We start from the raw sequence: 24187 nt of genomic DNA on the forward strand, positions 1-24187 counted from the left end.
AGTTAGGACACATTGATAAAAATACCCTATTTGCATTGTCACTTGCATTGTCATTTGCATTGCGCTATTAATAATAGTCAAATATGGACAAGTTCACAGGTAGAAAATACTCACACTATGTTCAGGAGATTATTGATTGCAATAATCCGGCTACTTGCATTGTAACCGTATTCACCATAGTTGCCATGGTTACGAACACATCAAAACTTATAATTTACTCGAGAGAGGGGGGATTGTCAACCCTCGATTCGAAATAAATGAATAATCCTCATAAAATTACAGAGAATGATTTTCACTACTATTACTACTAAGTGCACACATAAATGCATCAATCATTTAATAAAACAAAAACAAAATGACATTTGGCAGTTCGACTGAGTCACGCACAAATGATTGTGGAAATTAACGAATCCGTTCCATAACACTACATACACCACGTGACTACAACTTGTCAAGTGATAATACATTTGATGAGGCAATCAACTTGAAACCGTCTCTAGTAAGCGAAGAAAAGTGAATTCGTTTTCGAGACCAATTACTTCATCGGATCCATTATCTGGAAAGGAAAAGGAAGTTGCAAGAACATAAAATCTCTGTAATTTGTGTCAATATACTTGATGCAATCATCATCATGATTTACACACTAACAAGCAATTTTCCTGTCTGATTAAAATTGACTTTTGTGTTAAATTGTTCCTTCACTTTTCTTTACTTTAATAATAATTTATGACACTGTCATTTGTGGGGGGCTGTAAAAACCATGTTATCGAACAGTGAATCCATATATCCTCTCTCACTCACCGGTGCGATGCTCCTTCTTAGTCACCTGTTTCGTTGCCTCTCGTATTTCATCAAGACTGACGTCGGACAACAAGACTCTCTCAGGCTCGTGAACACCATAAGTAGGATTCAACACCATATCCAGTTTCTCCTTGTTTTTTTCCCGTAATCGTTTCGGATTCTTTTTTATTTTGGTGAGTTTTTCCTTTTTTTTGGTGACATGATTTTTGACAGCATACACTTTATCCTCATGCTGCTCCGGCAAACCGTAGTCGCTTCTGAAAGGTTGGCCCACGACAACCGTGTCGACCCCACTCCAACTCATAAATTGTGTCTCAAGTCGTTTCGATTGATCGTCTAAATATCTAACTCTCATTCTCTCAAGACATTTCTTTTGTTTTTCTACAGACTCCTTATAAGCTTGTACTCGCGCTTCGACTTTCCTGTTGTGTTCCTTCACTTTTTCTTCCTGGATTTCTTCGAGACGCTGCAAAACTTTCTTGTGTCGGTGTTTTTTATCCGATCTATTCATGTAGATGGATTGCAGGTGAGTCACGTGGTGTAGCTCTTTTTCATTCAACGTAATTTGTCGTTTTCGCTTATTCTGGTTCATCTTGTCCGTTTTCTTATTCTCCTAACTAATCCCACACACTTGTCCGATTTGTACTGTTTTTGTGTAGTTTTTCTCTTGCTGAAATATAGCATAATAGCACAGTGTTAAATCGTGGCACCTTTTTCGGCCCTCAAAATGGATCATTGTATATCTCGACTGCGCCGCGGCAGCCTCGGCTGACAGTGATCTCTTTGTGGTTTCCTCAATGGCAATATGCCAAATAACTCTTTAATTAGCGTTTGACTTTCAATTGTTGTGCACGCTAAACAATTGTAATTTGTGTCGTTGACATTGGAGGAAACACAGTCCCTCTATCACTGTGGGGGGAATTTGTATTTTTCATTCCACCAACTTTTGTTTTAAAATAGGGATGCTCTCAATGAAAGTGTGATACTTAAATAAACAAATAAATAAATAGGTTGGTATGGTTGATGATGTCCAACAAACCCCTGGTCACTTCAATAAATGTACAATTCTAGTATGTATGTTGAAACCAGATTTTTTTAATGAACACATGCTTGCATAATCGAGAAACAAACTACACCATTTCGGACTGCTGGCACTTAGCCGATTGTGTACAGGCTGTCCATACTGTAGCCTCGTGATAGCTGACTACAGAGGGCGCGTATCTATTGAGCCGGGGTTTTCTCGACAATGTGCCTGGCACTGGCGAAGGGATTACCCGGGGCAGGCAATGGAAAATTTAATGGCAAGATTTAATGGGAAAAACATGAATTCAAACAAATGCCTGGTATAATTGAATAAAATATTTCAAAAAAACTCCAGCATCTCAGATTTTCGAATGAAACCTCCTAATTTAAACATTTTGTTCATTTTTGTTTGTTTTGTTGGAAAATTCCAGTTGAAGAATCCTTTACAAGTTTGTTTTTTTTTTGCGTCACCAATAAAATAGTCCATGGATTACATACTTACCTATGTAAAGGCTGCTGGTTATAAACTACAATACCATATTGACTATGTACATCTGAAATTGTATGTAAATCTATGTAACGATGACTCTTCAAACCTGACCGATGTTGACAACGTTGACGATCCGAAATGTTCTCTGGTACAGTGAAACAAAAAACGACACAAATAATGATGTCAGAATGTATGTGGACCACGAAGTGAAGTTTTATGTAATTCATCGCGGGGGAGGGGGTAATATTATAAATGCACACACTAAAGTATAGAATGTATTACGCCACATAAACCGTACTCCCATGTTTATTACTACGTGACATGAATGTGTGAACATCTCCTATCATAATGGCATGGCAATGTCAACAAATGTTGCATCCATTGAAATAACATTAGTTTTGACTTTTCATTGAGTCTCTTGCACACTCATCCAGATGTGTCGGACCCATTTGAATACGATTTGCGCTCGGGTTCGAGCGGGCAATATGCCTGGCACAACCACTATCAACTCAGGTAATCCATGGTATAGCAACTACACAATAATTAAACAATCTAAGTTGTATCTGTGTTTACAGTGAACACTTTTGATTTTTGCCTGGGCACATACAACATTACACAAGTATAAATTAGACGGTTAAATAGTCACTGTGCGCTTCCCCAAAATGAATGACTGTTTTACCTCGCTCTCGTTGTTGTGCGATCTCTGTGTTGAAAAGCGCATCGAGAAATAATAGTGTGTGGCAGAGATCGAGTCGATGTCAGTGACGCTATTGTCCCGTGATGTAGTCAAAACAGCGATCAATGCACATACTTTACAACGAGTCGTTTTATAATGTTGGCTCACACATAATACAATGCAACTCAAAGAGATTTCAAAAACAAAATTCTTAAATATTACGATTACGGGTTCGTCTATGTATATATATATATATACTTTTGTGAAACTGAAGGCTGCCAATATGAATATTTATAATTGCCTGAATATAACTGCAGGCCAATTACAATACCTGACTAATACAATGTACCATTATATATAAGAAATCTACTATGTACGCAGTAGTGACGTTGCAGTTGACGTCATCGCAAACCACCGACCTGTTGCATCGCCAGGGCATAGTGATTTGTATCATGAAATTTCTCCGTTTGCTTTTTTGCCCAAAAACATTCACTATTGATGTACAGACATATACAAACATATAGATATTTGTTTGCGATGTGTATCGCATTGTCATAGTTCCAAATGCAGTTTTACCACATATGTGGGGGGGGGGTGTTCTCCGTACGTCGATTTCAGCCATAAAGCACTGTAAAATCATAACTATGTATTTGGCTCATAACCACAATGTATTCCGGAGCGACACATGCTGAAATGTCGAATGTATCATGCTTACAACAAAATGACACGGTTTTTTGGTCAGAGATTATAGAATAATATACATACTGACAACGTTTCGGAGTACTCACCTTCTTTGCACCGTGGCCGCTGACTCAAAACATCGCCAGGCAATGATCGGTGTATCGTGAACGCTTATTTGGCATTATTTATCCTTCAAAGTCAAGATAAATTAACCACATTGAGGTTCTCTAGCAACCTTCAATCGTCGCCCACCTTGTCCCGGGAGTGATTAGTTGCGAGTCAACCAGGTAACGACCGCATTGTTGTGTTCCACTGTACGACAAAACATCGTCCTAAACACAATCGTCGAGTGTCTTTGATTGCTTTGATGCCACGAACTATAACCTACACAATACGTCCAATGATAGAGCATCTGAGTGGTGAAAGGTACATTGCGAACTTTAATGGGCCATGCTCGTTGTCATCGTTAGTCCAGGACAACCAAAATACGACGTCCACTTAGACCGCATTGTCGATATACGTATAGTTAATCCGACTTTTATTCATTTTACATACAAATATAATATATTAGATCAATATCAGCATAACAAATATCCCCTTATTGTCAAAGGATGGGCTAACAAAACGATGCGAATACTCAGCCGAAATATAATACCACGGATAGTAATAATTTCGTGCTCTCGTCTATGCATTACTTCGGAGTAGAAAAAAAGAAAAACACAAGCAAACTTGATGATAGTACGTATTTCGCGTGCCCACGCTTGAAATAAACCCCCAAAACTCTGTGATCAATTTCTATTTTAAAACTTGTGTTTGTTTGGAATGAGTTCATATTGTTTAAAAAAGTATAGGTGGACACATACTAGACCCGTTATATAGGAACTTTTATTACAGAGCTTTACAATACCTTTGTGAAACGTTCAATAATATGGATTCAATGAATGTTTCTTCAATTGTCGGCCAAACATATGTTTTTATATACAGAAAGGCCTTTCGGCGAGCCCGAGTTCAAGAGTTGTATGGATAGTTAGCGATCAATAAACTTTGGTATGCAAAGAATTTAAGTTCACTGTTCTTATACCTTTTGTTTTGTCACTAGTGCACAGTGATGGTTAATAACTATAGCGTAGCAGTGTTTTGTTTGTGTCCCGAATAGAACCGATCAGTGCCATATTACAAGGTTGAGTTTATTTCACTAGGCGTGTAGTCTATTGTAGTGCAATACGAATAGAACCGATCAGTGCCATATTACGAAGCTGAGTTTATTTCACTATGCGTGTAGTCCAATGTAGTGTAATACGAATAGAACCGATCAGTGCCATATTACGAAGCTGAGTTTATTTCACGAGGCGTGTAGTCCTATGTAGTGTAATACGAATATAACCGATCAGTGCCATATTACGAAGCTGAGTTTATTTCACTAGGCGTGTAGTCAATGTAGTGTAATACGAATAGAACCGATCAGTGCCATATTACGAAGCTGAGTTTATTTCACTAGGCGTGTAGTCCAATGTAGTGCAATACGAATAGAACCGATCAGTGTCATATTACGAAGCTTAGTTTATTTTACTAGGCGTGTAGTCCCATGTAGTGTAATACGAATATAACCGATCAGTGCCATATTACGAAGCTGAGTTTATTTCACTAGGCGTGTAGTCTAATGTAGTGCAATACGAATATAACCGATCAGTGTCATATTACGAAGCTGAGTTTATTTCACTAGGCGTGTAGTCCAATGTAGTGTAATACGAATATAACCGATCAGTGTCATATTACGAAGCTGAGTTTATTTCACTAGGCGTGTAGTCCCATGTAGTGTAATACGAATAGAACCGATCAGTGCCATATTACGAAGCTTAGTTTATTTTACTAGGCGTGTAGTCCCATGTAGTGTAATACGAATATAACCGATCAGTGCCATATTACGAAGCTGAGTTTATTTCACTAGGCGTGTAGTCCAATGTAGTGTAATACGAATATAACCGATCAGTGCCATATTACGAAGCTGAGTTTATTTCACTAGGCGTGTAGTCTAATGTAGTGCAATACGAATATAACCGATCAGTGTCATATTACGAAGCTGAGTTTATTTCACTAGGCGTGTAGTCCAATGTAGTGTAATACGAATATAACCGATCAGTGTCATATTACGAAGCTGAGTTTATTTCACTAGGCGTGTAGTCCCATGTAGTGTAATACGAATAGAACCGATCAGTGCCATATTACGAAGCTGAGTTTATTTCACTAGGCGTGTAGTCCCATGTAGTGCAATACGAATAGAACTGATCAGTGTCATATTACGAAGCTGAGTTTATTTCACTAGGCGTGTAGTCCCATGTAGTGCAATACGAATAGAACCGATCAGTGCCATATTACGAAGCTGAGTTTATTTTACTAGGCGTGTAGTCCCATGTAGTGTAATACGAATATAACCGATCAGTGTCATATACGAAGCTGAGTTTATTTCACTGGGCGTGTAGTCTAATGTAGTACAATACGAATATAACCGATCAGTGTCATATTACGAAGCTGAGTTTATTTCACTAGGCGTGTAGTCTAATGTAGTGCAATACGAATAGAACTGATCAGTGTCATATTACGAAGCTGAGTTTATTTCACTAGGCGTGTAGTCCCATGTAGTGCAATACGAATAGAACCGATCAGTGCCATATTACGAAGCTGAGGTTATTTCACTAGGCGTGTAGTCCAATGTAGTGTAATACGAATAGAACCGATCAGTGCCATATTACGAAGCTGAGTTTATTTCACTAGACATGTTGTCCAAGTAGTGTAATACGAATATAACCGACCAGTGCCATATTACGAAGCTGAGTTCAATTCACTAGGCGTGTAGTCCAATGTAGTGCAATACGAATATAACCGATCGGTGTCATATTACGAAGCTGAGTTTATTTCACTAGGCGTGTAGTCCAATGTAGTGCAATACGAATATAACCGATCAGTGTCATATTGCGAAGCTGAGTTTATTTCACTAGGCGTGTAGTCCAATGTAGTGTAATACGAATAGAACCGATCGGTGTCATATTACGAAGCTGAGTTTATTTCACTAGGCGTGTAGTCCAATGTAGTGTAATACAAATATAACCGATCAGTGCTATATTACGAAGCTGAGTTTATTTCACTAGGCGTGTAGTCCAATGTAGTGCAATACGAATATAACCGATCAGTGCCATATTACGAAGCTGAGTTTATTTCACTAGGCGTGTAGTACAATGTAGTGTAATACGAATAGAACCGATCGGTGTCATATTACGAAGCTGAGTTTATTTCACTAGGCGTGTAGTCTAATGTAGTGCAATACGAATATAACCGATCAGTGTCATATTACGAAGCTGAGTTTATTTCACAAGGCGTGTAGTCCAATGTAGTGTAATACGAATAGAACCGATCAGTGCCATATTACGAAGCTGAGTTTATTTCACTAGGCGTGTAGTCCAATGTAGTGTAATACGAATATAACCGATCAGTGTCATATTACGAAGCTTAGTTTATTTTACTAGGCGTGTAGTCCCATGTAGTGTAATACGAATAGAACCGATCAGTGCTACATTACGAAGCTGAGTTTATTTCACTAGGCGTGTAGTCCCATGTAGTGTAATACGAATAGAACCGATCAGTGTCATATTACGAAGCTGAGTTTATTTTACTAGGCGTGTAGTCCCATGTAGTGTAATACGAATATAACCGATCAGTGCCATATTACGAAGCTGAGTTTATTTCACAAGGCGTGTAGTCCAATGTAGTGTAATACGAATAGAACCGATCAGTGCCATATTACGAAGCTGAGTTTATTTCACAAGGCGTGTAGTCCAATGTAGTGTAATACGAATATAACCGATCAGTGCCATATTACGAAGCTGAGTTTATTTCACAAGGCGTGTAGTCCAATGTAGTGTAATACGAATAGAACCGATCAGTGCCATATTACGAAGCTGAGTTTATTTCACAAGGCGTGTAGTCCAATGTAGTGTAATACGACTAGAACCGATCAGTGCCATATTACGAAGCTGAGTTTATTTCACAAGGCGTGTAGTCCAATGTAGTGTAATACGAATAGAACCGATCAGTGCCATATTACGAAGCTGAGTTTATTTCACAAGGCGTGTAGGTCAATATAGTGTAATACGAATAGAACCGATCAGTGCCATATTACGAAGCTGAGTTTATTTCACAAAGCGTGTAGGTCAATATAGTATAAGAATACTAATAATAAACCTTATAGAGTACTGGTTAATTGACCGACTTGGTGTTTACACGCTGACATCTTATAACTCGGTGACCACTGACCACAGTTTTCAGCAATTAAAATAAGTCAAATTTAATCAAAATAAATCACATGCACGTTTTACAAAACTTGAATTCATATTTTACCCATGTTATGGTATCCTAATTTCTTGGATATAAAAATATGTTTTTGAAATAAATTTTTCCACAATATTCAGGGGTCTCGCTACGGTTGTATGTTGTCTCCCCGTGTGTCTATATACTATCCTTTGGTATTTGGTGGAATATACATGTAAACGGACCTAGTACAACAATTGCAATGAATGGAGATCAAATGAAAAGCGTACAAACGTCTTGGTGTTTCCTGACACGAGTACCAAGGAGTGCTATAGTGCCCTCTACGACAGTAATGAACGTTCCCCTTGTCTAAATTATGGTCCAGTATGCAGTGACTAAAATTAATTAATCCATGTCGTCTCCTTCGACACTGTCTTCGTCAGAGTCATCGCTGGTCTCAATTTCTGACTCATCGCTTTCGTCGGTGTCAAAATCTGCAATATATTGGTCAAAAAAATGCGTCACTTTAGTGTTGCTGAATTTTAACTGGGATACTGAGTTTCACGAAAACCAAGACAATAGAGATGACGTTTGTAGTATCACGTATATATCGTACCGTATTGCTTGTTGATACGCACACTATGTTATGATTGGTCGATGAAGCAGAGACGTTGTGTTTTCACAACGCTATGGCGCGTGCGCTTAAATTAATAGTACGTACCTGTAATTCAAAACGCATGTGCATTATCAACGTTGAATCTAATGTAGTGCATATATTCAACATGTAACACTTATCAAAACTAAATATAACACAATTGTTCAAAGAACTGCAGACTTGAATAGCAAAACAATAGTTACCTGTTGAACTTTCAGACTCGGCTAGTTTCTTCGCCGAAGCGATGATTTTTTCTAAAAAAGAATCAATTAAAATCTGCATGGATTAGCGGATTAAAAGATTATTGTTACTTTTTGATGATATGCATTGAGCCTTGTTTTATAGTTTCATAGTATCTCATCGAATTAACCCATTGGTATGTGTAGTACCCCGAGAAACAAAACATGCAAAAGCCTGACTCAGGCTCCATATACCAGTTTAATTCCACAGAGGTTTATCTACACTGAATCCATTTTCATTCATATAGAGCACAATTGTGCTATGAGTGGTGTCCTATTCAACGATTTTTACAGCCTAACTTTTTTCTTTAAAAAAAAATACTTCACCTTCTTTTTTACTGTTTGTCGCCTTCAGTAGCTCTGTGACAGTCACATTTCCGGCCATCAGAACTTTAGTCACGTGATCTGATCCCATCCGGGGATTAAGCAAATGGTTGTATTTCTCTTCGTTCTTCTCGCGGTCCACATATATACGTTTGTTTTTTGTTTTTTTCGATTTCTTTACCGGCAATATTTTGCTTGTCAGTTTACCGCCCCGTGTCAAGAAATCCGGCAATCCGAATACCTTTCTGTCGACTCGTTCTGATTGGACGCTTCTCCAGGTGACGTACTGTCGGTGGAACCTCTCGGCCTGCCCTTTATTGAATCCTTCTCGGATCTTCATCAATTCCTCCCGTTGCCTGGCAACTGTCTCGTTATGTATTTTCTGTCTTCGATCAATCCTTTTGTTGTAGTCTTTCACGGATTTTACTTGTAAATGCTCCAGTTTTTTCAGGAATTGTTCGTGCCTCCGTTTTGTATCCGAATTGTCTCCGTAAACACCGTTGAGAACCTTGACCCTGGCAACGTCACCTTGTTTCAATAGTGCGCCGCCACCAACAGTTGACCTTACCTGTGACGTATCCGAAGATGTCGAATCTAACTCGTTGTCATGTTTGTAGTCAACGTGTTCGCTAGACCGTCGATCACTTTCACAATGTGTTCGTTTTATATCACCCTGTGTCCTAGGAAGAATGCAGAGATCAAAATACACCAATACTTGAATTGGAGGGGAGGTAGGGAGAGAGGGTGACATTAAGCTAGAAATCTATACTGATTTAGTTTGCAACCAATTGTACCCCTGGTCAATGTAAAGATATTTTTTGACAAAAAATAAGTTTGGATCACCACATAAGTTTCGAGACAATGATGGTAGTATTGTAGTGAATGGTGTCCATTTTATCAGTATTGGAACACGTTTACCATTTGGTTCATATGACGGAGATAATTTGCCATATTTCAGACAGGTTGTAGACAGATGATGACAGAAATAAATATCGTGAATGATGGAGTACTTTTTGTAATCATGAATTACTCCAAAACTCTGGAATAAACACTGACATTATGCTCTACGGAATTGTTGAAAGATATTAGGCCAATTTTTACTGTAATGCACAAGAGAATGTACTTACCTTATATGAGTTCGGCCTTTTGTTTCACCTCGGACGATAGCAGTCGCCTTAGCCTCGGCTAAACATGTTGCCCAGTTCTTCGCTGTCACTCTTCGTTGTTGGATGGATGGAATTCCGAAAGCTGGTAAAGAAATTGTAAAAATGTAATATGTATACACAAAGAAACACTACTAACTTTGAATTATATAACACTCCAAGTTCAAGAGCATCTTGTTTAAAGGGGCTTCTCAAAGCGCGACATGTATAGTGAAATCGACATTTGTGTAACATGCGCTATATGTGACTTGCGGGATTCGGTATCACGTGTTGCTTTCACTCGAGTACATCATCATACAATCAGCCGTCTCGTTCGCAGACAGTCACGTGATAATTACTAAAATCGTTAGGCCCTCCAAAAATATATTCGACAAACCACTGCATGGCTGGTAGATATTTGATCAACACTGTGATATGCTGAACAAATTCATTCATGTATGCACGAGGCGGTGAATACGCGAACAGACCAATATATCCATAATTTCAGATGTAAGCTTAGATACTAATCACCACTTAGTGATGTCGTTGCATAATAGAGACGTTTGTGCTGAGGGTAGTATTCTAAAAACGAGGTCATAACTTCATTCAAGACATTATGCATTGGCCACAATGTGGTACTAAGTATGCGCGAGCTACGATCATAATCACAATATGCACCAAACAAATAAGGCACACACATATATAAACAATCACATATTATTCTATCTACTAACATGTTATCTGGGAGAAACAGTATCAATTGTGAAAATATACAACATATTCGCGCTGATTGCGCTGACGAAAAATAGTTTCAACGACATGGATAACAGTGTTGTACGTGAGTCCCAGAGGACACGATGGTACCGTGGGACAACCATAGTATACATAGCAACTCTCTAAAGAACGAGAATGCACGCAATGAAATACTAATAAAGAACGGACGCTATTCTTATTTCAGCGGAACTGAGAGATAGACTCTTTGAATGTAAAGCGATGGAATCTGTTACCTCTTCGTGGTATCATGGCTACCTATCGTAATTTCGTTGTAAGCTTCGCACATGCAGCACACCTGAATCAAGTTTACCTGGCGGAAGAAGTGCTGGTAGACTTATGTCTAATTATTTACTTTGGCAACTTGCACAAATGGGTAATCTTTCTCGAATCTGATTTCACGGCTCGGCGGAACGGTGTATGACCGCTTTGTCATGGCTACGTCCCAAGTGGATCAAGTTCATACAAAAGATTGTTTAACTATAGCTCATGAATACGTTATTTATTTATTTTTTGACAAACGGAGTTTTGGTGAAAAAAATACCTTTTACCTACATTTCAAAAAAAACGAAAACGTAACATAATACTTTATGCGACATGAACGAATTGAGTAATTGCCTTTCGGGGCAGAGAAACGTCTCGCATATAAACAAATTAACCTGTTTGCAAGTCGACACTCCCCATGGTATCTTTTCAAGTAAAACATCAACCGCCAAAGGCTACGTCACAATCTTGTCTGCCTGGATGGGCATGAAAGCCAATGACTTGGTTGTCACTGTAATTCGATGGCATATCCCAGTAGTCATTGCGGGTGTAACGCCATGCTGATGTGCGTATTGTAGTCTTGACAGGCAATCTTACCAAGCACCTCCTATCTCCCTGGCCGAAGTTTTACGGGCAGCGGAGGAACACGACAGCGGACTTTAGCAATCTACTCTTCAGATATTTGTAGTTGGATTCGAACTTAGAGCTCGGAAATAAATTCGATTTCAGTAACCGGATTTTGGACACGTTTCAAGTGTGCCGTGCATATTCATAAGTTAAGCCTTAAACGACCCTGTAGTATTGCGTGATAACTTGAATAGGTAAATGTTATGTCCGGCACACATGTGTATTTTACTTGTCAGCCGGATCATGTACCCGTTCGGGGCATGTGCCCTCGTGTTGTTAAATATCCACTCGTATGTATTAATCTTGTATTGTGTTTTTTTCTTCTTATGATCTTGAAAGGAAGATTTGCAAATTGTTTAAGGTAGTTCGTATTAAAACATTACACAACTTGATCACAGTAAATTATTCATTGATTGATGTGTGATGAATCACATACATGCAGGTCATTCGTATTTACAGAGGAAGAAGGCAGTATGACAAAGAAAACATATGCAAAATAATCTAAAAAGCAGTCATTTTGGAACAGTTTCCATAGGATTCCATGTAAACACATTATTCCATGAATAACTTATACTAGTACGACAGGAAAAACTGGATTAGGGAAGGACTATCTGATATCCTGAGGGTCCCGGAAAATTGAAATGAAGCCTACTATTTTCCCCTATCTGATATGGATTTTTTTCAGCAGACCTTGTCTCTAATTTTTTCTTTCTTTTTTTTGCACTCAACAGTTGTTTTTTAGTATTTTAAAGCGGGATGGTCGTCACCTGCTCACACGCGGGGGTCCCAAGCGACGATAACAACACACGCTAAAAACGCAAAGGCTCATGGGTAGGTGCTTGTTTGTAAACAATGACACGCTATGGTCATCTGATGCATGCGCAGGTGACGACTTCCCCGCTTTAAGTATAAAGTAGATGATAATAGCCCGCTTTAACATCATGAAAGAGTTTTGCTATCAGTCCACCTCCTGGATGTCTTCTCTCTTCCAAACCACGATCTTCCAAACCAGGCTTTTAAACTACTTTACATTTATTTACCGATCCACCTGAAAAAATTCCAGACCATTCTGATAAAGGAGAAGAAGGAAGCGTTTTCAGATATCAAACGCCTGGCTGGAAAAGAACACCAGGCTCTGGCTGTTGAAAAACTAAGGCAATTCCTCAAACAATCGAGGAAAACAGTGCAAGACCCCCGAAACGGCAGGAAACGCACTTCTATCCTTAAAAAAAAACAGTGCTTCGGCACACAAACCAAACAGCTCTTTTCAGGGCCACCTCCCAAAAATGAACTACCATTATTACTATGGACTCTGTCGATACAATCAATAACACAAAACGCAATAGACACTTCTCACATAAGAAACACATTGCAAGATGCAAACGAATACAGAAATACAAGGCTCAAGCTCAAGCTCAGTTGGTCTCCAGTCAAATTTTATTAGGAATTTTTCGAGTAAAATTCTAACCCCAACAGAGGTCATTCAGGCAACGGACTCAAATTTATACCAACCCGATCCGAGCAACCGCTAATGCAATGCAATAGAATTACAATCACAATGATAGTCTTTTGAAGCCACTATCTTTGGAATATATAATTAAACTCCTTGAAACCATTCTGAGATGAAACACATTCGAGTTTAATAATGAATATTATACTCTAACATGTGGAGTTAGCATGGGATCACCATCTTCACCCGAGATTGCTGACATTACATTCCATCTACTGGAAAATCGATTTTACTACTTGGTGCTCGATATATTAAAACTTGGTATCGTTTTCGAGATGACATCTTCCGTACCGTGGTACCGTACCTGAATTACACAAATTTGTTCAGGAAGCTAATATGCTCCATAACAAATACTGGCTCACATTTGAATACTCCATGACACAAGTCACGTACCTTGACAACGCTTCTATAATCAGAATATATTAGACGTGAAAACGCACACCAAGACAACGGAAACTTTCAATATTTGAAACGTAATTCTTGTCAGCCATCATCAGTATTCAAAAGATTTATTAAAGGCGAAACCATTCGGTATGCTTGAACGTGTAATAATCTAAATGATTTCTTACATAAATGTAATCTATTTATTGAAAAATTGCGTGATAATGATATCGAAAAGATATTCACAACTACATTCAACCCTTATATACAGGGGTCTGAGCTCAAAAGAGCCCTATTAAAAAACCTGGGACTTAATTCGGAATGATCAGTTATTCAGTAACATTTTTCCAAATCCTCCCTAATTACATTTTGTAGAAATACTAACTTGGAAGATAAACTTACAAGTTCTACTCGTGAAAAACGACACATTAAACGACAAAGAATTATTTTCCATTTTAACTAATTGTATAATGAAAGTAATAACGTCGAGCATTCTGAAAGCTCAATAAATCGAACGATTCGCTCAAGTACTGTTCGACTGGTGACGGGTTCAACAAAGAACCCGAAACAGCACCATCACACTAATATTACCACAGTAGTTTACTTTTTCTTGTTTGTTTGTCACACTTTTTGTTTTGTTTGTTTTTAACTTTATTACCTTCTACATGTGTAGAAACCAAAAAAGAATTTTCTTTAACGTTGTAATAAAGCAATATTCTATTCTATTCTATTCACTAGTAAATAATCCAATTACGGATAAATTTGAGTGCTGTATCGACATAGGCTTTCTTCGTAATCAGTTTCGTATTCCAATATTGTTTCCGTGTTTACTTCTATCGGGATCATACCTGAAATATTTTAACACGGAATGATATATATGTTAGTACGTATTTAGTCAGCTAATGCAATACTGCCCTCAGTCGGTGAGATGTTCGTCAATCCACCACCCCCATCGATAATAAATGCATTGTTAGAGACAGTTTATACAGAAATACAGCAGAAAGTCATTGTGAACGAACTGTTAAGCAACATGGTTGATGAAATTGTTGAGGGAAAAGATCAATAAAAATCATTCCTTATTTTTTTATTTTTTTACGTGTTTTTTTCAGGGGGTCTGAAAGTTTCAGGTTTTTTTTTTTTTTTACATGAATATAGTGTAGGATTTTTTTTCAAGCATTGTCATAGAATTTTTTATTCACAAAATCTCCCCCCCCCCTCAGGATATCAAATGGTCCTCCCCTTATTTATTTGCACGGGTACAGAGAGATTTACGCCCCATATGTTTTATTTTCCGCTGCTACGCCACCACACCCCTATTGGATTATCTCGCATTTATTGTGATTATAATTATGGAAATAACAACATGGACACAGCTGTAGGCGAGCAAAAGACAACAACCTTGACCGATTGTGTACTTGACCCAGAGACTTTTTAATTGTCCCCTAGTTTTGAGAGTTTGACACTACGCAAAGCATGACGGGTACACTTCTATACATAACCAAACATGGCGGCCAGACGCAGACGGAATTTTTCTCTTGCTAACAAACACAGTGTCCATGCAGCTGTATCGACTTTGTTCGTGCTATGCCTGTGTTTTGGACATCCATGTTATGCGAAACACGTTAAAGGAAAGTATAAAACCGACGAGTTTTACAAGTTCATTACCAAATTCGCTTTTCAGGAGACAGACCCCGAAGAACGAATAGCGACCGCAGGATACATATTCGGAAATATTACGTTAGAAAGTTCTGGAATAATTGAATCGGATCTGAAATTTGTCGCGTTAGACCAGGAATATTGGGCCGATTACAGTGAACAAGTTAACATACTGCCTGAACGACAAGCCTGTATCGATATGTTTCGATACATCGGTAAAGTGGCGTACGATAGGAAGTGCCTTCAAAATGCAACATTGGATTTGACCCGGACGGTTCCATGTCCCAAACGTGGTTTGTGCCTCGACGAGTATGGGAGAAGTAAAGGAAGAGACGTTATACCAGGATACCAGTTTACTATTCGCGTTGAAGACTTCAAATCTCCCAGGTTTGTGTCGTTTTTATTTGTTGTACTGTAAAATACATGTACTTTTAAAATAGCTGGAATTAATTTTTGCTGAAACTGAAGACTTTTTAGGTGTTTTGTATGGAATTTAATTTCGCTGATTTTTGACAAGTTGAATGTGAAATATATAAAAAAAGGTACTAGTATATTCGCTTGATTTTGTATTCCACTATATCACCCCTTCAGTGAAAATAGCGAAAATAAAATCAATATAATATGTTGTGACGTATCGTTGATCATGTGTGGTTGAAACTGCACAGTGTGAGTCGTTGCTCCGCGATGTTTTCAATATTTATTCACTAGACACTTCGCGAAGGCCGTCTTTCGCCGCCAGTAATATTCACGAAAACATTTGTTTACAATTATATAGACATTTTATAATCGTTTTTGCCCTTCCCACCACTAATTAGATGTCACAGCATTTGGGTCTATTTTTTAAGAAAACAAAAATCACTCTTGATAATTTTGTTTAACTTTGCATGTTTTGCATTTGAAGTTTTGCTAATTTTAATGGGTGTACAGATTTTAGGACACTCACAAAATTCCCATCAAAAACACTTATTTTACATCCTGGACAAAATAAAACATTATTGTCTCTTTCTATAATTGCGCATCAATTTTCCTATATTTGTAACTTCATGTAGGAATCTTAATAAATGAGATTTAAAGTTCACAGTTGTTGCCAGTCGTTTATGTTTTTGTACTTGTAAATTTCCTATATGACTTCTGTACAGTTCAATGGTTGGTATATTTGTTTGTAGTATATTGTATCCAGTACTTGTATACTGTTGTTCAATGACATAAATTCATAAACCCTGGATTATTATAATTATCTATGGAATCATTGATCGCCATGAGTGATGTAACAGGTGTTTCCATTGTATTTGCCTTTATTCTTGCTATTCTTAAAACACTCGAGTGAATTTTATGATGCACGTGGCTACAATCGAAGATGCTATGACAGGATGTCTAGTCTAGGGCTATTACAATATATAATTGTTAATTTTGGAGAGTCAAAGACTATTTATACGATGGTAGTTTCAATAAATAATTGTTGGAATTTGCTGATTTCATATTAAAAATGCTGATTTCAAACGGAAGAATTTCTGTATCCACAAAAAAACAATGTTGACATGTTTTAAGATATATGGCCAACTCATAACAAAAGAAATCATTCAACCCAAACAACCTGTGTCATTGAAAATAGTCTTATCGCCCTTGTGTATCAGAGCGAAAATAAATTTGAGGCCAAAAACAACCAATCTTCTATGAATAAAAAAAAAAAAACATGAATTCAGTCCTATGGTTAGATTATTTATTAGAAATCCTGAGAAACCAATATTCGGGATCTGAAACAGATGATAATAGCAAAGGAGGTGAGGAACCGCAATTCAAAAACCTATTTTATTTATACTGCAACAAGAAATTCGAACACGTACTGTGTGACGTATGTGATGCACATTTCATAGCTGATAATTACGTAGTAGGAGAGTCCAAAGTCATGCATATTATAGATATTCATCATTTACATTTTATCTTAAGCCTCTTTTATACTATGGACACCACAAACTCATTTCTTTCATTTTCATAAATATTTATAAATTTCCATGGCAGTTGAATCCAACCTACCAATCAGTGAGAGATGTGAGTGCCCATTGACGTCATTTGAAAATGTTTCAATGTTATTCCATCGGCCAATAGAAACCTTGTTTCAGTTTGAATTGAGAAATTTTTGATTTTTATAAAGGAAATAGTTTGTTGTGTTTATGATATATATCAGTTTCAAAAATGTAACAACTATGGCAAATTTACATCAACTACTGGTGCACATAAAGAAACTTGCATTTTGGGGTATTTTATTTTGTTAAATTAAAAAAAAAATCTTTTTTTTTAAATAAACAGATTCTGGTATCTGAGCATGGTATCTTGTTATCAGAACTGGACAAGCAAGGGAGCAAAACAATGTACATGGTATCACATGCCTCATCATGATATCTACATCAACTACGACATCTGGCTCGTGAACGGCAATCCACTGGATGACAACAATTTACTCTTTTATCAGTTCTCTTTTACAATGCAAGGAATCTTGGGACTGTACTTGGCGTTCGCTATCTTATATATACCGCTTCTGTTGTGTCACACCGTGGCACATGCCAAACAGATGCACGCCATTGTCAAGGTCTTCACTCTGTGTATGTATATACAGTTTGCCAGCATCATACTTATATTTATACATCTTATCCTGTACTCGCAAGATGGTGTTGGAATTGATGCCATTCTACAGCTTGGTAATGTGTTAGACATGGCCACACAGTGTTTGTTTATGCTGCTGCTGTTATTGATAGCCAAGGGCTGGACTATCACCACAATGGTCATTACGCAGAAGAGATTTATGTTGATTGTTTGGGCCATTTATTGCCTTCTCTATGGTATACTCTTCATTTGGCAGATGGTAAGTGCAATGACTGTTAAGCAATAAAAAAATCTGAACATTTTATATATTAATATACGAGTAGAACTCGTTCACAGCAAAATTGATGACACAGTTTGGTTATACCAATGATCATCAATTGTTTTGCTCATATTACAGTGTGTGTGTGAATGGTTGGGACCGAGTCAGCACAAGCTGAAAACAAGTCATTGTCAATGACATAGTCCCCGTTGGTACTATAGGCAGGAAATATTGCACGACTACCAGGGCAATATCTATAATATCGACCGATATGTATGAGATGTTGCTCCATAGAACTGCAGTCGTTTAAACACGATAGTCGCCAGTCAGTAATTTTTTATTTGATTATGACAATAATGCACAACTGTTTTACTGATATCATGTCTGATGTATGCCTGAAGTTTGAGATTGATTGGTATTGTCAAAGATGCATTATTTGAATAAAATAAAACCCGTCACATATAACTGAGATCAATTCTAGAATCACACATTTTGATTCATTTTTGCCTGCCATTTCGCACACTTGATTCAGATTTTGAAGGAAGTGTGAAGTTTATACTTGATCACTCATACATGTCAGATATATAGATCTGGAACTGCATTATTTAAAACAAAATGATCGCCAGTCAGTCATTTTATACTCAATGTGAAAACTATGTGCATAAAGATCCTATTGTGTTCAATATATGTACCAAGTGTAAACCAAATCCATCCACACATGATTGAAATCCAGTTTCGAAATGGTTTAAATGTGTAATTTTGAAGGAGTAACAATATATTTGCCACATACTAAGATCTTGTAATGTGGACGTAGCTAATATTCAGTTAACTAGGTTGTACTCTTTTAAAAATACAATTATTTATTCTCAATGTCACACTAGGAGTTGTATTTCCTTTGTTTATCGTTACAGGTTGCTGTTGATCCGACTTCAGATTTAAACGAATATCAATCATGGCCTGGTGCTTTGATTTTGTCATTGAGGTGCATCATATTAGTATGGTTTTTGATGGAGTTGAGATCCACATGCAAGCAAGAATATGTAGAGGCCAAACTGCGTTTTTATCGTTGGTTTGGAGTAGGTTACAGCATATGGTTCATTTACTTGCCGCTGACCGTTCTAATCATATCGCAGACATCCGCATTATGGAGACAAAGAACAGTATCAGGCAAGTCAGAATTCACTATCTCACTTTGAAACTACTCCTCATTTAATTATTGTTGTTCTGATGTATCAATAATAGGTGTGTAATCCGAGGCGCTACTGCCAATGCTGTCCAGAACAGTGAATACTAGTAGTATAAAACACTGGAACGGCGGAATGTGTATGAACGTAGATGAAAATCTGAGTTAGTCATAATAAAATACTTCAAGTGCTTTATCTTGCAGGATTTTGTTCTTGTTAACCAAGTTAGTTTTACAATGTTACATAGATTCAGGATCGATGTACAACATATTTATCATCTGATAGAGAACAGTAATGACGTCCCTTAATGCCCAAATATAAACAGTGATGTATTAGTGAATATATCAGACTTATCAATATTTGTTCTGGTAAAAACTCTGCATTCTGCTTCTATTCACAGCTATGATGTTAACCGCCGACTTTATTTCTAATATTGTGATGGCATTCTTGTTTTGGCCTACAAGAAGCTCTGTTTATTTCAAACTTGGGAGCGCAGGTGATGAGAACAGAGCTCTATTGGAAAAGTACAGTCATCTATTTGAATCAATATGAGTGGTTGGTACACATGATGGTGATGAAATGTAAATGGTTTATACTGATCATGTGATATGCATCAGTCATTGTAATTGGTTATAACAATATATTTTATGTTTGAACCAACAATACATATATAATAATGCATAAGGTAAGAAAATGAACATGCTGAGCATGACTGAATACAAATTTGGTAGGCAAGGGTGAGGAGGCAACAAAAAGCAAAGCTTCTAGATATTTGCTCTCTCTTCTTATTTTATTCTAACACAACCAAGCTGGTACTTAGACAATTGTTATGAATGAATAATAACGAATTAATTGTTGTAATAAATACTTACTCCAGTTGTTTTGCATTTTAATATCAAACAAATATTTTTGATACTCTTTTATAAACTGTATAAGACTATTGCTATATCATTTCTGATATTCCAGAGCTTAATTAACACCAAAACATGATGCACGATGCACATAGGGTTGTCTTGTATTTTATAAAAAAAAAAAATTAGGGGCTGCCTAGTGCTAGGTACATGTATTTGTAAAAGATTCAGCATAATTCAGGCTTTGTATGTACTTAGGTACCCCTTTTTTTGATTAAAGAATAAACAATTAATGGTAGATTTATAGGTATTACAGTACATCAGATGTCAAAGCAATATGTCAGATATGGTAATTAGAAGGTTAGATACAGATTTGTTTACCAGAGTCCAAGTTGTTTGCAATTTTAATCTGAATATTGTTTCTTTCCACTCAAATTTACAGTCTGTTTCAATCCCAGAAACTTTGAAGGATATACTGTATTTGTGTTAATGTCATTTAATGTACCTATTTGGGTTAACATTATTCACATTTTTATAAAGTTTTTAACTCGTCTGTCAACAGAGCTGAACTATTAATATTACTGTCCGTAGTAATCAACTACATTTTTGATTTCTTCTTGAAAATAGCAGGTCTACTGGCTTTGATACTTGGTGTTTATGTATCTTGAGTACATCTCTCTCAGATTGTTTACTTTGTGTTGATATCTTAAAATCTTTAATTTTGAGGAATATTTTTGTCATTTTTGATAAAAAGTGCTATTATCTTCTTCTTCTTGGAAACGACTAGCCCGATTATCTTGATATTTTATATTTAGACGCCTTGAGTTGACCTTAGATTTGTTCATTTCATACATTCAATTCTCTAATTTTAGTGAATATTTTTGTCATTTTTGGTAAAAAATGCTATTTTTGATTTCTTGAAAATGGCGAGGCCCAGCTGACAATCTGCTTTGCATATTCATTGATAACTTGTAAGCCATAAACCATGAGTGTAACTCCTTCAATTGTCTAGATATAGTTTCACATATTTTTTTGAAATCCTTACCAAATGGAAATACAATACAATGATATGCCTATAAAATAACCTTTAACATTTAGAGATACATTCCAGATGTCATTAACCAAGATCCAGTGACTGAACCTAGAGCCACACCATGGCTTGAATTTTTAAGATCTGACCTGTTCACCACCAGTTCCCCCTTTTCATTACAAATTCACAAAATATTCCTGCACTTTGCTTCAGAAGAGTGGGACAAAAATAGCAAAATCTTTTGAGTAAAAAAAAAATTTATGCAAATTTTGTCTGTTAGCTTCAATATTAGGGTTTATTTCCAGAAATATTGAAGAATACAAGAAACAAGTGCAGAGAAATTTTGGCGATGATGTCTAGTGGTGAAAAGGTTAATACCATTGTTGCATACCTGTTGCCTATTACAGAAATAATACCATAGTTACACAATTTCTGCACCAGAATTTTATAGTTTATGGTGTCAATACAAAACATCAACAGTATACATGTACATAGAAGAGTCTATAAATGGCATAATTTCTGCGATAAAGTTTAACAGAGTCAAGACAGTAGACATATATTTAAAACCATATTGATCTTATGTTTGTCAATAGAATTCATTAATCTGTCGTTAAACAATTTCTCAACTATCTTAGAAAACTACCATGGTAATAATGATATTGGTCTGTAATTAGAAAATAATTTATCGTTGCATGACATAAAGACTAGAGTGACCTTAGCTATTTTCATTAAATCTGGAATTATACCAGAACTAAATGAACAATTACATAATGATACACTTATGAGTGTCAGCTTAAACAACATTTTAGTTCAATAATCACAGCATTTAAAATATTGAATCAAGAACAGTGTCATTCATAAGGTCTAAAATTAAAATCAATTTCACACTGTAATTTTTTTAGTGAAATTATATCAAAGCAATCAGCAATACCTTTTTTATGCCTCATAACATTGTTTCCTCACTTGGAATTCTTTGAAAAATAATGGGTAATATGTATACATGTTAACAATACTATTTATAAATTTCCAGGTCGCTGTGATATTGTCTCTGAACAACTTGCCATAATTTCTGATTTTCTAAAAAAAGCAAATTATTTTTGTATTTTCAATATTTAATCTCAGCAAAACTGAGGTGCACGATCTTTTCTTTAATGGTTGGACTGGTAGACCCAAGATGATTGTATTTTTTCAAGCTCATCAACTCTTATCCCATACCTAAGTTTTCTTCCTCTAATTTCAGTATTTTATTGAGCAATGTCTTCATCGTCTCTTGATAAGATTTTCTGCATATCCTCTAGTGAAGTGTGAAGTTATGTATTCAACTTCATCGCTTCCTATTTAGCAACCGTCTCTTTCGTCTTTATCAGCTGATCAAAATAAGCCTGTTTTATCATTTGGGCAGCAAAATTGTTCAGCCATAGATATATACATCAACATTGCAGCAATAATTGATTCCATGCATCCCATTTAATTGTTATATTGTGATAATTGCCAGTCTATTGACAAATAATGGTATTCAATTAATTGAAGTTAAATATTTTATAAACAAAAAGGTACTTATATATTTATACAGACTTTGAAAAAGTGCTCAATTATTTCATAAAAAATTTATATTTATGGCTAGAATGTGTGATGTATTTCAAGATCAATTGTGATCAGTATGTTGAAGTGACAGCACGATTTAAATATGTAGAAAAATCAATGTAGTTTTCAGCTGGGATTAGATTGTGTCTTGACTAATATAGTTTATTCAATAATACTAGAGGTGGGACAAAAATTGTTCCACAACTGCTTCATGTAAAACATTCATGTCAGATTTAAATTTGTACTGATTATAGAAATACCACTTTGTATTTGTGGTGTTTATTTTTATAAAAGATATTATGTAGAATTGTTTTTCAGACACTTACACGTTGGTAACATAGCATAACTATTACAATCTTGCCCATTGAGAACCTAGATTAAAGAATGAATGGATACAAACTAAAATGTGTGATAATTTCTTTGCATGGCAAAAGAGAATATCAAGTCTAACAACAATAATTTATCTAAACATTTTGCATGGAAAAATACTGGCTAAAATTTATATGTTAACAATGTACTGTATTAATCATGTCCATCGAGAATTGTATAAAAGTTCAAAAATAGTACAGCGATATATCTAAGCATACTTTGAGGGGAACAATTAATTTTGACAGGTGGTACGATTTACACTACTACTGATGTTGTAATAGTAATACTATGTTTTTTTGTAGATATTGATTCTATGTGGTTATTTGTGAATTTCAACCCTAATTAAATTTATATTGTTTTCTACTATATTTGTAAATTTTGCTAATAATTATTTTTTAAGCAGTGTGTGCAATCTAATGTTATTAAATATATCTTTCTGTAGTGAGGCAAGCTGATGTATTCTATTTAAATAAAAAATAACACGTTTTGAATAAGTGTCTGTGTCTTTATGAAATTCCCAAACATTGTAGATGGGAACAACTTTGTAGACAGTTTGTTCCTTTAAAACCACAGAAGATTCTATATAAAGTCATTGAACCATATTTATACAAACAATTCAGTGAATGTCACAATGATACTATTTTTGCTGCATTTGAACAACAAAACTTTTAGCTAGTGCAGTTTACTATATGTTTAAGCGAGTATAACAGGAAGGGCAGATGATGAGAAATTTGTAAACAATGGTAAATATATTAGTATTTTGGACA

General features: G+C 36.2%; 2 protein-coding genes across 2 annotated transcripts; one reads left to right on the forward strand and one right to left on the reverse strand.

The window, feature by feature from the left end:
* Positions 1–312: 312 nt before the first annotated feature.
* On the reverse strand, positions 313–4048 carry LOC100377342 (uncharacterized). Its single transcript, XM_085506471.1, has 4 exons — positions 3779–4048; positions 2327–2459; positions 802–1471; positions 313–556 (listed from the first exon to the last, which is right to left on the reverse strand). The coding sequence occupies exons 3-4, from the start codon at positions 1391–1393 to the stop codon at positions 480–482; spliced, it is 669 nt and encodes a 222-aa protein (XP_085362597.1). The 5' UTR covers positions 1394–1471; positions 2327–2459; positions 3779–4048; the 3' UTR covers positions 313–479.
* Positions 4049–15390: 11342 nt separating this feature from the next.
* On the forward strand, positions 15391–23914 carry LOC100377490 (integral membrane protein GPR180-like). The gene is made up of 4 exons (XM_002739190.3): positions 15391–15929; positions 17850–18402; positions 19314–19569; positions 19987–23914. Exons 1-4 carry the CDS (start codon positions 15391–15393, stop codon positions 20136–20138), a joined length of 1500 nt encoding a protein of 499 aa, XP_002739236.1. The 3' UTR covers positions 20139–23914.
* The last annotated feature ends 273 nt before the right edge of the window (positions 23915–24187 follow it).

The sequence above is a fragment of the Saccoglossus kowalevskii genome, chromosome 2 (genome assembly GCF_978046115.1).
Source record: "Saccoglossus kowalevskii chromosome 2, keSacKowa6.1, whole genome shotgun sequence".
In the NCBI taxonomy this organism is placed as follows: Eukaryota; Metazoa; Hemichordata; class Enteropneusta; family Harrimaniidae; genus Saccoglossus; species Saccoglossus kowalevskii.

Bases quoted from the DNA above. Each gene is read 5' to 3' on its own strand.
- LOC100377490 (XM_002739190.3), top strand. From the start codon at position 15,391: ATGGCGGCCAGACGCAGACGGAATTTTTCTCTTGCTAACAAACACAGT. The intron at 15,930-17,849 runs GTTTGTGTCGTT...TTAAATAAACAG, and splicing joins GAAGACTTCAAATCTCCCAG to ATTCTGGTATCTGAGCATGG. The intron at 19,570-19,986 runs GCAAGTCAGAAT...TTCTATTCACAG, and splicing joins GAGACAAAGAACAGTATCAG to CTATGATGTTAACCGCCGAC.
- LOC100377342 (XM_085506471.1), bottom strand. From the start codon at position 1,393: ATGAACCAGAATAAGCGAAAACGACAAATTACGTTGAATGAAAAAGAG. The intron at 557-801 runs GTGAGTGAGAGA...TTTCCTTTCCAG, and splicing joins TAAGAAGGAGCATCGCACCG to ATAATGGATCCGATGAAGTA.